This window comes from Canis aureus, chromosome 23, assembly GCF_053574225.1.
Source record: "Canis aureus isolate CA01 chromosome 23, VMU_Caureus_v.1.0, whole genome shotgun sequence".
Lineage (NCBI taxonomy): Eukaryota > Metazoa > Chordata > Mammalia > Carnivora > Canidae > Canis > Canis aureus.
The window spans coordinates 28,360,602-28,375,330 of record NC_135633.1 but is presented as its reverse complement, the minus strand read 5'-3'; the positions used below and the strand labels follow the sequence as shown (position 1 = coordinate 28,375,330).

At 54.5% G+C, this 14,729-nt stretch overlaps 1 protein-coding gene across 6 annotated transcripts in view; it reads left to right on the top strand.

The window, feature by feature from the left end:
* Positions 1-469: 469 nt before the first annotated feature.
* The window catches only part of ARRB1 (arrestin beta 1), a 76,775-nt gene continuing 62,515 nt past the window's right edge, over positions 470-14,729 (top strand). Inside the window, exon 1 of one of the 6 annotated variants that reach the window (XM_077867059.1) lies at positions 470-626. In XM_077867059.1, the coding sequence (XP_077723185.1) occupies positions 607-626 (20 nt within the window). In that variant the 5' untranslated portion in view covers positions 470-606. The remainder of the gene's footprint in view (positions 627-14,729) is intronic. The other 5 variants (XM_077867063.1, XM_077867065.1, XM_077867064.1 and 2 more) reach the window with 5 other exon arrangements.

Sequence of the window (14,729 nt, the reverse complement as noted above, 5' to 3'; positions counted from 1 at the left end):
GCTCAGCCTTGGGGTGGGCCGACCTTGGACTTGCACCCTCCGTCGCGCATGAAAGGCGGCTCCGGCGTGCGCGGGGCAGCGCTCCTGCACACACGCACCACTGCACGAAGACGTGCACACCGTTCCATCACATACACTCCCTAGTCGGCAGGAGCACACGGGCGTGCACACGCACCGACACACTCGCGTGCACACACGCGCACGTATAGACACCCCAGCGTGCGCCCTCACGTACAGCGCACACACACACACACACACACACACACGCACAGCGGGGTGCACGGCTGTGGGGACCCCCGTGCCGACCTCGGGGCCCTGGCGCGCCCGCCGCCCTGCGCGGCCGCGCACACGCAGGCACGCGCAGGCACACGCGCAGGCACACGCACCCTCCCGCACTGCTCCACGCCCCTGGCCGCGGCCCGGGCGCTGTGCGGCGCGGCGGGCGGGCCGGGGCGGGGGCGGGGGCGGCGGCGGCGGCGGCGGCGGCCGGGAGCGGAGGAGGCGGAGCAGGGAGCCGGGAGCCGGCTGGCCCGCGCTCCTCCTGCCGGCCGGGGATTTTCCAGCCTGGGCGCTGTCGCCTCGGACCTCCTGCGGCCGCGGCGGACCATGGGCGACAAAGGGACGCGGTGAGTGCCGGCGGCGGCCCGGCCCGGTGCCCGCGGGGGCGACCTGGGTGAGGGCGCGGGCGCGGGCGGGGGTTCCGGGCGGTCACCCCGGGAGCGCCGACGCCTGGCTCCGCGGCACGCAGCTCGCCGGTGCCCCAGGTCTCCCGTGTGCTCGCTGGCGGGGCCGCGGGGCCAGTGGGCCGAGGGTGGGGGTACCGAGAGCAAGGACCCGGACGCCCCATCCGGCTCGCAGCTCCTCGGGCTCACACACACTCACACACACTCACACACACACACACACACTCCCTCGCTGCTGACACCCAGTACTGGCCAGCAGACGCAGAGACGCAAGGGGGCAGGTTAACACACAATGGCAATGGCACACAGGCTCATGGAGGCACACGGGCACACTCATGCTGTCACACTCAGACATTCACTGCCACACGCTCATCACGTACAATAACATACTGTCACACACTCACTGGTATACACTCGGGAGCACATTCTTGCTGACGGTCAGGTTGGCATACACAGGTCACACTCCAGCACACATCAGTTCTATCACACCTTCGTGTGGGCACACACATGTTGGCCTACACCAGTGCACACATGCAGTGTCACTTGCACTCACTGTAACAAACCCTCTGAGTTGTACCCTCACACGCTCATGCTGGTACATGTCTCCTCAGCGCAGGGTCTGCAAGACCACACCAGCACCGACCTCCACAGGCACGTGTGTCAGACTAATACCCACACAGACTGGCACCGCATGGGGCTGCTGACACACTCTCTCCAGTCCCTGCATGGCGAGAAGGGGAACCACATCACACAGGGTGGCAGGCCCCCCGGAGCCTGGGAAAAATGCATCCCATCCACTCTGTTTCCTTTCCCTCTGACCTCCAGAGGCCTGGGGTGGCTGGCCAGGATCTGTTTTAAGCTGGGGTGGGGAAAGGGGTTCCTATCTTCTTAGGAGCTTGCCCTGGCTCAGAAAGGGAGAGGCTTTGCCTCTGAGATAGAAAACTGGGACAAAAACAGGGGAGGAAGCTGAGGCAGGGCAGCCCCTGGGGACAGCCCCTCTAGACCAAGACAGGCACTCTGGTTTGTCACCCCAGCTGTTCCCCTTCACTTTGCCTACTCCTTTAAGTAATACTAGAAGCTTCTCCCTCCTCTCTTCCCTCTCTCCACCCTCCTTGTCTCTCTTCTTGCTTCTAATAATTATGTATTGAGTGCCTGCTGTGTACTAAGCATAGTGTGGGGATCAAAGATATGCAAGACCTATTTCCTCCCCAAAGGAGCAGATATTAGGGAGAAGTAACCCTAGTGGTCATCACGTTTTGTGACCACAACAAAGCAATTTCACACTGACTACCATCTGACACTCTTTCTCAACAGCATTAGAAAGATCCTCCAGAGATTATTTTCATTTTTCCGAAGAAAAAACTGAGGCTTGGAGGTAATTTAGAAACTGCTTCCCCACCATCTTCTTGACAGCTCTTCAAGGAGGTTAATTTTCCCCTTCCTGTTTTCCAGAAGAGGAACCAGAGTGTTAGAGGTTACCTGACTTGCTTAAGGTCAAGGGGTGTCAGAAGCAGGGCAGAGGCCAGAGCCCACTTGGCCCCAGAGCCATTTCTCTGTGGCTTGCCCGTGGGCACTACTAACGAAGGCCTGCATGGGCCCTGGGTTAAAGGCTGAGGTGGGGTTCCCTGCTCTGTGTGTGGAGGGAGGCTGCAGAAGATCATGAGGCCTCTGCATTCACCTTGATGATTAGTCCTCATTGCAGCTGGCTGACCGGCACTGTGACCTGGTCTTTGTTCTCAGTAGGAGGATATGTGACTGTCTCTTCTGCTGTCTGTGTCCCCCAAAGCCAAGATCCTCCTGACCATTGAGATTAGATTTTTCTCCTTGTGAGAGTTAGGAACCCTTGCTCTTCTTTATTCCTCCTATTCTGCTTCGCCATCAGGGTGACTCAGCCCCTCTTAGGCCTTGGTTTGCCTCTCTGTGACTTGAGGAGGGATGTCCCTGCTCCCCACGGCTGGCGTAGGTTGTCAGCAAGATGGAGACACAGTGAGCAGCTAGGTACCTGTTGGAGACCTTATCTTTGGGGTTAGGATCTTTTCCACAACTCCCCCTGCTTGCCTCTAGCTCATTGGGGGACCTTGGATAATTGTCTTTACCCTTCTGGGCCTTTGTTTTCCTGTCTGTAAATTGGAGCTGTCAATACTAAAAAATTTCAAGGCTCTCTTGTGTTTATTGAATTTGCTGGGGAAGGGGAAGAGGTGCTGCCTGAAGCCTGAAGCCCAGGCTTGGCTAAAGTCCATTCAATGGATGGTGGCCCTGCTCTTCTCCCCTCTCCTGTAGTCCCAGGAGGCCTCCCTCCTCCTTCCAGACAGGTTTCCTGAGTAATTTGGAAGAGAAGGGCAAAATCAATAATGGGCTGTACCTTGCCTCATTCTGTGGGCCATGGGTTTCTACTTTCTCTGACCTAGAAGAGGAAACTGCGAATACCCAATACTCTAAGGATCAGGAGTCATGGCATCCATCTCTGCACTTGGACCCACCCCCTATATGAAAATGAGAATGAGTCAGAAGCTGTCACTGTCGTCTAGGAACTCCCAGGGTCCAGGGGGAAGAAGGGGAGGAGACAAATGCTTGGATGGGATTAATTACAGGGCAGGTGGTATGATGATTGCTCTAACAAGGTGCTCTGGGAGCAATCATACATCCATTCAACAAATGTTGACTGTCGGGGGCTGGGGCTTCCGAGAAGAAGGGCCCCACTCTGTCCCGGAAGGATTTAGAGCAGAGCAGGTGATTATACTGCAGGGTGACATGTGCTGTGGGAGGCTTAAAAAGGAGTCCACACCCCAGTCCCAGCAGGGGGCATGGTGAAGGAAGCTTTTGTGGGAAGGAGGTGGCTTTGGAGCTACGGGAGCTTCATCTGGAAGGATGAGGAGGCCAGGGTGGTAACCCTGGGGATGTCGTTCCTGGCCTAAGGGTACAGACTGTGCGAAGGCTCGGAGGCATGAAGCACCCCGTGCAGCCTGCAGGTTGGGCTTATGATGATGAGTGAGCCTCAAGAGAGAAACACAGGCTACTCAACCTGACATTCCTGGCTAAGGAGAGTCTGTGGTGGTTCATGGTTCAGCAGGTAGGGTGAGAGGAGGCATGGGAGTAGATGTCCCTTTCAGAGGAACACCTTTGGCAGTGGCAGGGGCCATAGGGCAGAAGCAGGGGGACTGGTGAGGAGGCCCAGGAGAAGCCTGGGAGAAGGTAGGATCTGAGCTAAGGTCGTGGAGAGGATGCAACTGAGAAATATGAATGAGAAGGTGGTGTCCATTAGCCCTACTGCTCGGGTGTCTGGTATGTGTCAGGAGACTTACATGCATGATCTCATTTGGTTCTCCCAGTGATCCTGTTAATGGAGGGATTTTTATTCCCTTTTACAGATGAGGAAACAGACTAGGAGAGATTAAGTAATTTGTCTGCTGCCATTCCGCCAACAAGCTTCTGAACGCAGCCTGTGTGTTCACAAAGCCCTCTGCTGCACCGTGCTTCACCCAGAGGGAGAGGGCTGAATGGCCCACATGGTTTGGCCTCCCCCACTTCCTTGGCAGCTCCCCCCTCAAGTTGTGCATCCCTTCTGGTTCTTGCTGTTCTTCCTTAACTAAACTGCCGACACGAATGATCAGAGTTAGGTAACAGGAGGGACTTTCTGCGAGGCAGTGGGATAGAATGGGATTCTCTTTCCTACAGATGTTTATGACAGTTTCTTTGTTGGAGGGGAGGAGAGTGGGTGTGATGGGGATGCATAATCACCAACTCTCTTAACCTTGGCTGTCATCTCTCTTGGCTGTTAAACTCTGGGTGACCTATCTTGGCTGGAACTTAGGGAAGTCCTGTGGCTTTGTCCAGGGATGCTTCTGGGGTTCGCTGGGAAGTGGGAGTGTTAGATCTGACTTACCATCTCTGGTCCCCAGTCTAGGCTGGCTTCTGGGCTTCAGACTTCTCCACTGCTCTCTCCCTTCCAAGTTTGGGCATCCTTGCCTGAGACTGAAGTTTTCCACTGGCATGGGTTCAGGGGGCTTGTTACAGCTCGGAGCTATGACAATGGAATACCAATAGATGGAGAGTCACCACAACCCAGTGGCCCCCTGGCCTCAGCCAGGCCATCCTCTGCTACTGTTAGAGTGACTGTGCTGACCATCTATCTCTCTGAGGCCTGCAGGAAGGGGGCAGCTTGACAGGGAGCCAGACTGGAAGTTGATGAAGATGTAGGGAGGCTTCTGCATAAATGGGTCAGAGTCCTGGGGTAGGGATGGAGGAGGGAGGTGGGGATTTGAGTCTTGGGTTTGGAAGTGGTGGTTACCTTGGGGAACATGGGTATTGTGGTGCAGGGAAGAGGTATGGTGTGTGCAGAGGACAGTTAGAGACAGCTGGAGCCTTGGAGAGCACTGATACCTGAGGGGGACGAGGGGCCCAGCCTGAGTGAGGCTCCTGGGAGTCAGCCAGAAGGCTGCAGCTGGTGACTTGGTGAGAGGGCTTCTGATGGGGTGGCAAGGGGTTATAGGGGAGAGGGGAGAACTCTGTTTTTCTCTGTGCTTGGAGCTGGGGTGGGCCTAGTGGAGGAAGAGTGTGAGGCCCTGGGCTTGGGGTGTTAGGAACTGGGGGTGTGGGAACCTGGGGGGTCAAGCTCAGCTGGGGGTGGGAGGACATTGCAGAAATGTGAGCTGGTCATAGGGGAGGTTGTCTGCACTGGCTCCTGAAAGAGGGACATCTGATTCAGGCTGGGTGTCCTGGGGGAAGCCTTCCCAGAGGAAGTGTCTTCTAAGCTGGGTCCTGGGGCAAGCTGTCTAGACAGAAAGGGCAGACGGTGGGTGCAGGCGCAAGAGTGTGTGGGGTGTGGCTGCTGAGGGATGCGGCTGCCCTGATAACTAGGCCTTGGGTGCTGGGTGGGTGCGTTTCATGGCAGTTTCTCACACATTTATTGGTACCGCAGGTGTTTTTTTTTTTTTTTTTTTTTAATTCTCCATTTGGTGAGCTCCTTGTGGTTTGGGGCTATTTCTGTTTTCTGTTTGTGGGTCCTTTATCCATCACTGGGTTTGATTCATTGGAGATGCCTGGTAAAGATTTGTTGACTGGACTGAATCCTTCCTTCTTGCCTCTGCTCTCAGCCCAGGGGCATCCTTTTTTTTTTTTTTTTAATTTTTATTTATTTATGATAGACACACACACACAGAAAGTCGGAGACACAAGCAGAGGAAGAAGCAGGCTCCATGCACCGGGAGCCCGACGTGGGATTCGATCGCGGGTCTCCAGGATCGCGCCCTGGGCCAAAGGCAGGCGCCAAACCGCTGTGCCACCCAGGGATCCCAGCCCAGGGGCATCCTAAAGGCTGATATTAGGTCTTCCCTAATATTCGGGAATTCTGAGGGTGAAAGCCATGTGGGACATTAGACCAGTTTCAGTGGGGGGTGGGGCAATGGGGGGTTTCTTCCATCAGATTGTGAAGTTCTGAGGGAGAGGGAGGTACCATCCCTATCAGAATGGGGTTCCTGGGAGTGAAACCAGTTTCTCCTCCATCAGACAGGCTTCTGCCGAAGGAAGCCCTGTGTCCCACGTCAGACTGCAGGCTTCTGAAGGTGGGGCATGTCTCAGTATGAATGGGTATTATCTCTGATGGTTTCAGGCACCCTCTCTGTCTCCTGTGTGCAGGATGGGTCCTGCCCCAGGCGGGGCTTGAGTCCTGGTAGCTGGGGTACAACAGAGGGGGTGGGGCAGGACAGGGTGGCTGCTTTTGAGAGGGGAACAAAGGAGTCTGTTGTCCCAGTCCCCTCCCTCCCTCCCCAAGGGGCCCTGGCAGGGTCATCTCTCTGGAGACGCCTCCTCCTTCCTGGGACTGGCCCCATCTTTAGTCTACTTTAGAGGAACTGCCTGTTCCTTCTCAGGAGACCTGGTGCCAGATGAGGCCAGGCTCCAGGGACTGGACCACACAGGTCCAGGAGTTGTGTGTGACTAAAGTCACCACAGCGACTGAGTGGCTTTCCCTCTGCCTAGGATGGGGCTGGGCCTGGCTGGGGTCACAGCTGATTCCCTGGGGCCTCCTTGTACTTGGAAAGGGATCCATTTGTGGGTCTGAAGAGCCTGGAACGAGATGGGGTGTATGGCTGGTGTCAGGCCAGGAGGAGACCTACTCCTCACTCAAGGTCTGAGCACTCAGGGGTGGCACGGCCTCTCTCTCCAACATGCACCCATGGGTCCAGAAACAGAATGGCTGTGGGCCTGGATGAGGCCAGAGGGCCTGTCCCTATGGCTGTGGGCCTCCAGCTCGACAGCTAGGCCTCCTGGTTCGTTTGCAGCTTCATCCTCCTCCCTTCTCTGGTGCCATTAGTGGGCAAGGATGTGTTTTGACAAAAGGGCAGGGGGAAGGGGAGGGAGCAGACGGCCGAGATGTACCATCTCAGGAGGGTCCCAGGGGTATGCTCTAACGCTTAATCATTGCTCTGTGACCTTGGGCACAACATTCACACTCTCTAGGTCTTGGTGTCCCCATGGAAGTCAAGTCACCCATCATGTGCAAGGAGGTAACTCTCCCTGAGTTATGCCTTTCCCATGTTCTGCTAGTAGGTTTGGGGGTGACCTTTCTTCCAGGGGATGCCAGAAGTGGGGGATAAGACAAAGCTCAGGCCTCTGTCACAGGCCAGGGGACCGAGACTGCAGGGGAACTGGGCCTGGGTGACTGTGGACTGTGCCCTCAGCCCACTCTGATCTGATTAGCATAGACTGATTAGTATAGTGGGTGGGATTTAGGAAGAACCAGATTTCCAGGTTTCAAATACCAGCTCTGCCACTTACCAGCTCTGTGACTTCTCCTACTGTTTAACCCTTTCTCTGCTACAGCACCCTCATCTGCAAAATGGGGCAGTAATAGTGCCGGCACAGCAGGTTGCCTCGAGGATTAACTGAGTTGAAATAGCTGAGGCTCATGGACAAGTCCCTGGCACAAGGGCAGTGTTATTTGAGGTTAGCTGCTTCACCAGGCTGTGAGCTCCTCCAGAGAAGGACCCTGTTTGATTCCCTCTTGAGGCTTCAAAGGTCTCAGCACAAGCCTGTTATATCATTGATCCTTAGTACACAGGTGGTGACTTGACCCAACACAGTACCCTTCCTGTCTGTCCTTCAAGGCCTGGATCATATATGGCCTCCTTCAGGAAGTCCTCACAGATCCCGAAGTGCCTTTGACTTTTTTTTTTTTTTCCGCCATTCTATCCCCACCCCCTTTCTCTCTCTCATTCTTGGCACTGATCTACTCCCCCTACACCCCCTAATGTGTACTGGTTATTTACATACTCCTTGATGTCCTCCATGTGAGACCAAGGACACCTGCCCTGAGTCTCTTGTCCCTGTCCCTGTGCAGACCTGGCACCGAACTCCATAATATTTGTTCAGTGAAGGAGGCTGGCTGTAGGTGTTTCACTGGGAAAAGATATACTTGGGGGGGGGGGGTGTAGTGTGTTGGTGAGGACAATGGGACATCTTTGCTGATTTTGAAATATCTAAAAGTGATTTTGTGTGTGACCCAAAGAGCTGAGGTCATAGGATGAGTGGCTTTACCTTGCTAGGAGAATTTTTTTTTTAAAGATTTTATTTATTTATTCATGAGAGACAGAGAGAGAGAGAGGCAGAGACACAGGCAGAGGGATAAGCAGGGAGGGATAAGCTCCCTGTGGGGAGCCTGATGCAGGACTCAATCCCAGGACCCCAGGATCAAACCTGAGCCAAAGGCAGATGCTCAACCACTGAGCCGCCCAGGTGTCCTGAGAATGTGTTTTCTGATAAGCAGAGCTATCTGGCATGGAAATTGGTGGCTCATTCCAGCCTTCTTACTTTTTCTTGTGCTGCTCCCCACGTTTAGATGCCATCCTTGCTTCTCGCTGCTTGTCCAAATCCTACTTCTTCCATTAGCGCTCCAGCCATGGAGCCATCCCTTCCTGGCCCCCAGAGTGTGGGTTCTATTCATCATCCCCATCCTCAGACATTTCCTGAACCTTCCTGGGTCTGGACTGTGGCATGGGCAAGTACGGAGACTCTCTGTAGAATGGACATCTGGGTCTGGCTACAGTATATCCAGTGTGGTTTGACCTGGCCTGAGGAGGGGCTTCTAATGACCCATGGGTGATCAAGGAGCTCTTTATGCAGCTGGAGAGATCTCCCCATTGGCTTCCCACTGGGCAAATACTCAGAACCCACCTAATTACTGGGGACAGGGTTCTGGGCACTGGATCCACCAGGCTGCGGTCATGATCAGCTAATTAAACCACCCAAGAATTGCTCGTTGGCCCCGAGGAGTGGAAGGAAGAGGGTGGGGGTAGTGGGGCTCAGAAGAGTGTGAAATGATGAGCGGTGCTGTGAAGGAGGCTTCAGGCATGGGGCCTGTAAGCAGACCTGGGAAAAGAAAGCAGGAGGTGGGGAGCAGGGAGAGAGACAGACAGACAGACAGACAATTGAGAGAGAGTGCTATCTGGGACAGCACCTATGTGAGATAAATCAAGGGCAGGGGCTCTGACCTGGGATCCAGGGACCCCACTTCTTCACTGTCCCTCTGATACCATGGCCAAGGTACTTTTCTTCTTTGGGCCTCCATTTTACCATGTGTCAAGAAGGAAGGGGAAAGGGCTTTGGCCTAGGAGGTCCCCAAGACCTTTCCTTCCCAGTTCCACAGCAAGGAGGGAAGAGGGCAGAGACAGCAGGCTGTGCTCTGTGCAGGGAAGCTTGGCCACTAGCATCCCAGTCTTCCAGAAGGGGCAGGCCATGTATGGGTATGATCCAGCCTGAGATCAAGTGCCTATAGTTTAATCAGAAGGGAAGACTATGGGTGGCAGCAAGTAAGCTCTTGGCCTTTGTCATGCCTTGTCCCTGTCTTCATGGCCATCCGTGGCTCCCAAACTAGCATCCTCAGTGATGACCGGTGAGAGCTGTACAATGTCTCCTGATAGTAACACCCCAAAGGTAGAGCCACGAGGTCTGGAAGAGTCACACAGCCTCGGGCAGCTTTGCTGTCCAGCAATATTGCACATCAGCTGCATGACCTTGGGACGGGTCTCAGGCTCTCTGGGTGTCAGGTTTCTCATTTGTGTGGTAGGTATAATAATATGGCCCAGAGGGTAAGGATTTGATGAAGCCCTCGCTGTCATTCAAGACCAGGAGCAGATCTCAGCTCTTCTCTCTGCTGCCCTGCTTCCCTCATCCCCTCCCTCCTGTCCTGTCCCAGGGGCTATGCACACAGTTGAGTATGCGGGGGTGGGGGTTTGCACTGGGCCAGAGAAGAAGTTCAGATGATGGCAGGAAAGGGAAGTGAGATTATGCAGGGCCAGGGAGGGGCTGGGCAGTGTGCTGCCAGGGCAGCCTGAGCCCCCAGCCTTCTGGCCTCTCCCCCGCAGCAGATTGTCTAAGAGGAAGTGGGGAGAATTTGGAGGGGGCCAGAAGCCAGGGGCCGGGGTGAGCCTTGTGGGGGGCCCCAGGCCTCCCTCCCTTAGCCCACACCCCCAGGTGCAGCTGTGGAGTGCAGAGCCAGATTTCTGCCCGGGAAGCCAGCAGGCCACTGTGTCACACACTCCGAGGACAAGGCCCTTCCTGGTTCCTAACCCCTAGCGGGAGTGTCTGCTGGGAGCTGAGGCGCTGGGAAGCGGCCTCTGCCTCCTGCCTCCGAGGTCTGCCGAGGTCTGCCGAGGTCTGGAGGAGAGGCAGTAAAGGAGGGAAGAAAGCCGCCTCCCCCTCCCCCGGCCTCTCCCTGCAGTGCTGGGCTGTGACATGCCAGGGCCTCGACTCCAAGGAAGCTGGTTACATAACAGCCCAACTCTCGGCTTCTTTCTCTTCCTCCCCAGAGGGGCCCAGGAGGAGGCCGGAGCTGCTCTGCTCAGGATTCCTGGGCCTGAGAGGTCAATGTGACCAGCCCCCTGCCTGGGGTGGTGGTACTTGCCGCCCACACCGTGCGGGGAGAACAGTATGCGCTGCTGGAGTGCGGCCGCTGACGCTGGCTCTGTGCTGGCTCAGTGCACGGCCCCCCTTCCCACACTCCTGGGAGCCCAGCCGCAGAGGGGAGAAGCCCTCATTAGAGGAAACAGGCTGTGTCCTGAGATAATTTGCCTGCGAAATGCCCCCAGAGGGGACCTGGCCTCTTTGCAGCCAGAGGAACAAATAGCCAGCATTTTTCAGTTTGTTCTACTCTGTTCCACAAACATTTCTCAAGTACTTGCAGTGCCAGGCCCGGACCTCTGCTCAGCACATGTCCCCAGACTGCCTGGCCCATCCCAGCTGCCTATCTCACCTCGTGGGAAGCTGATTTCGTGAGCAGCTCTGCCCCTGTCTGCCACCTGAGACCCTTTCTCATAGGCCTAGCCCTCCAGTGCTGGGGTGGTAGGAACTTTCTGGCAGAGAACACCACGGGGGTTCCTCTGGGCTGGGTGCTTACAGGGTTGGCTTGTACCCTTTCTGTACTCCACCCCGGTCCTCTGAAGAAGGTACCCGGGAACAGACACTTCTTGTGTACCTGCCACATCTCAGGCCCGAGACTGGGCCCCTGAGGCACAAAGAGGAAACCTGTGAGTCTCAGCCCTGGTGCTGCCCTGTCTTTTGGGAATAGATCACTGCAACGTACTAGAAGTGGGTAATGTGGATTATTTTCTCCTGGGAGCAGAGTAAGACCAGTGGCTAAGAGTCAAAGGCAACTCCTCAGAAGGGATGGTGGGTGCTGGAGCAGGCTTTGGATGCTGAGTTTGAAGTGAGCCAAAGAAAGGTGAAGCTTGTGTTGGTGCTATGTGTGACAGATGTTTTTAGCCAGGACTGACTTCCTTCATCAGATCCTTAAAAAAAAAAAAAAAGATTTAATTTATTTTATTCATGAGAGACACAGAGAGAGAAAGAGGCAGAGGGAGAAGCAGTCTCCCCAGGGGGGAGCTCGATATGGGGCTGGATCCCAGGACCCCGGATCACACCCAGAGCTGGAGGCAGGTGCTCAACCACTGAGCCACCCAGGCGTCCCACTTCATCAGATGCTTGAGGATGTCCTGTGTACCAGGTACAGTGTCAGACACTCATTTCATCTGTCGTCACTTAGAAGTATGCTGCAGCTGCAGACTGTTTTTAAACAGCAACAACAAAATTTTTTTAAGATTTTGTTCATTTGGGGGTCGCCTGAGTGGCTCAGTGGTTGAGTGTCTGCCTTTGACTCAGGGCCAGGATAGAGTCCCACATCAGTCTCCTTGCGGAGAGCCTGCTTCTCCCTCTGCCTGTGTGTGTCTCTCATGAATAAATAAATAAAATAAAATAAAAAGATTTTATTCATTTGGGAGAGAGAGAGAAAGAGAGAGAGAGGGCGCACAAGCGGAGGGGGAGAGGGACATAAGCCGACTCCCTCCTGAGCAGGGAGCCCCAACAACATAGGGCTTGATCCCAGGACCCTGAGATCATGACCCGAGCCAAAGGCAGATGCTAAAATGACTGAGCCACCCAGGCAGGGCTGCAAACTGTTTGAGGACACAAAATTTAGGGTGAAAGTCAAAGCTCTGCCACATGGCATCACAGTGAGTGCTTGGGCCTGGACCGGAGAAATGGGACAGATACATGAGAAGACACCAGGTCCAGCAAACCCACCATTGGAAACAAGAAGGTTTGAGGGTCTGTCCAAGGTCTCTTCTGGTAGAGGGCCACCAGAGCAAAGGCTTTCCTCCAGTGGAGGAGACCCTGCAGAGGGTCCGGTGACTTCCTAGATGAGTGATGGGCATGGAATAGGAAACTATGTCTTGTGAGAAACAGCTGTAAGCTTTGGGGCTGTGGGGTGGCAGTGGAGGTAGGGACACTGCAGCTCTGGGGGCCATCTCTGGGAACACATAGGGAGGCCAGGGGCTGCATGCCAGCATGGTGGAGAAGAGCAGTGGACTGGGGTTCTCACCTTTCCTCTGCCAGTAGCTCTGCGTGTGTGTGGGGTTTTTCAGCCTCTGGGCATAAAGTTTCCTTCTTTCTCTGTTGTATCTGTGCTAATGAAAGCACTCAGCACATTAACAGGATGATTGTATTATGGGGCTTTATAGCCCCAGGGCAGTAGAAGAAACCTGGAAGCATTTTTAAACTCCGTAAGGAGAACTTTTTCTTTGCAAGATATTTTTTTAATATCCTATAAATGACAAAGATGATCACATGGCATAATGGAGTGGTTAATATGCACATATTCATTTCTCATTTAGAGGGCTGACTGCAGCAGCAAGGACTCTGCATGCATACTTGAGACAGTCTGGTCATCTCGGATATTCACTCTTTTGCAGCCAATTTTGCCAGGAAAAAAAAAAAGTGAAGTGTTTTTTGGTAGGAAGAACTTTCAACCAAAGAACCATGACCCCCAGTCCCAGATCTAGTCCTGTCCCACGCCACACAACAACCTGGCTCCCTCCAGCCCCAGCTTTTGTTGGAGTGTTTGGGGGCAGGGGTATGCCAAGCTCCTAAACCCTAACCTTCCGGGGGCAGCCAGCCTGATGGTGATGGATACGTGTCCCTATCACCAGAGCGCATTTCTTCTCCCCATTCCACTGCCACTGGCTCAGGCCAAGCCCCCTCTGGACTGTTACAGTCATCTGCTGGCTGCTGTTCCCTTTCCTCAGGCTAGACACCTCCAAAACCACTCTCTTACTCTGAAATCCGCATCTGACTCTGTTTTTCTCCTCTGGTTTAAATACTGGCCAGTTGCTCCCATTTCGTGTAGGACAGTCCACATTCTCCAGGGGCGTTGGAGGCCCTCCACCGGCTATGGCAAACTTCTTTCCCAGCTCTCCCCACCACACAGCCAACACCCTGGCTGTACTGACTTTTGGGTATTCCTCCACGGTCTTCATCCTTTCTCCCACTGTGCCTTTGTTCAAGGCAGCCTCTTTGTCTGAAATGCCTTCTTCCTCCGACTGGTGGCATCTCCCTTATGTTTGAAGGTAGAACCTAACCTCAGCACGGTTGGTTCAGCTGATCTGTTGTACTAAGCACCTGCTGCAGCATGCTTAGGCGTGGCACCTTCCGTTGACTGGGGGCTCCCTGCCTGGGCAGTCAGTGCCCTCCTGCACGCTCCCTTGCACCGTGCAGGCTTCTGTGATGGCCCATTACATTCTAGGTCAGTTTCCTGTGCTGGAGGGCAGACCTGTGTCTGGTACCTTTTGGACCCCCAGCTCCTGATAGGGCTGGCCTAGCCAGGTGACGTCTGGGTTTGGAGAAGGGACTTGGAGCAAGTGTACAAGCCCCACATGCACATGCACACACACGCATACATACTTTTGACACACATGACTGTTGTACTCAAACAGAGCCCAGGATTGGGTGGGGGTGTGAGTCAGGGAAGATTCCCTGGAGGAAGTGAACACTGGGCTGCTGACCCAAAGGAGAAGCACTCTTTCCCTCTTCTCACTTCCTTCCTGGTGCTGGTGCTGAAAACAGCTGACACGGTCTGTGAAAAGGGAAATGTTGGTATTGTGAATTGGGGGTTGGGATTTCCTAGCCTGGAGCCTGGAGGTGATTAAATCAGGCACGTGCCTCCCTCCTTCCTCCCTCTCTCTCCTCCCTCCCTCGTGGTAGTCCCTCCCCTTCCCTTCATCCCCCCTCCTTTCCCAGTCTCCTTTATCCCCCCCTACCCTCTCCCTCCTCCTCCCCCTCCTTCCTCCCTCCACTCTGTTCCTTCCACACAGTTTCTGAACCTCTACCCAGGCCAATGCTGGGGGCTACAAAATGAATTAAAAATAAGACATATCTATATTTTTCTGTCTTCTTAAAGTTCATGTTGGAACCCGCCCTTTCCTTTATCGGTCTTACTGGATCTGAGTCCAGGTCTTGGCATGTCACTGTTAGCTCTGCCACTCTGGGCAGCTCAAGTCACTTCTCTGAGCTCTTAATTATACCATGGAGATGATAATATCCTCCTCCCAGGATTGCAGTTGATAATGTGTGGGAGGTGCTGAGCAGGTGCCTTTGATGGTAGTTCCTCTTTGAGTGAGAACCACTCTCCAACTGGAAGCTCCCTGAGGGCAGCACCATGTCTGTCCAGTGTGTCCTCAGTGACAGCACAGGGCCAGGCACAGGGTATATCAGTGGGATCAA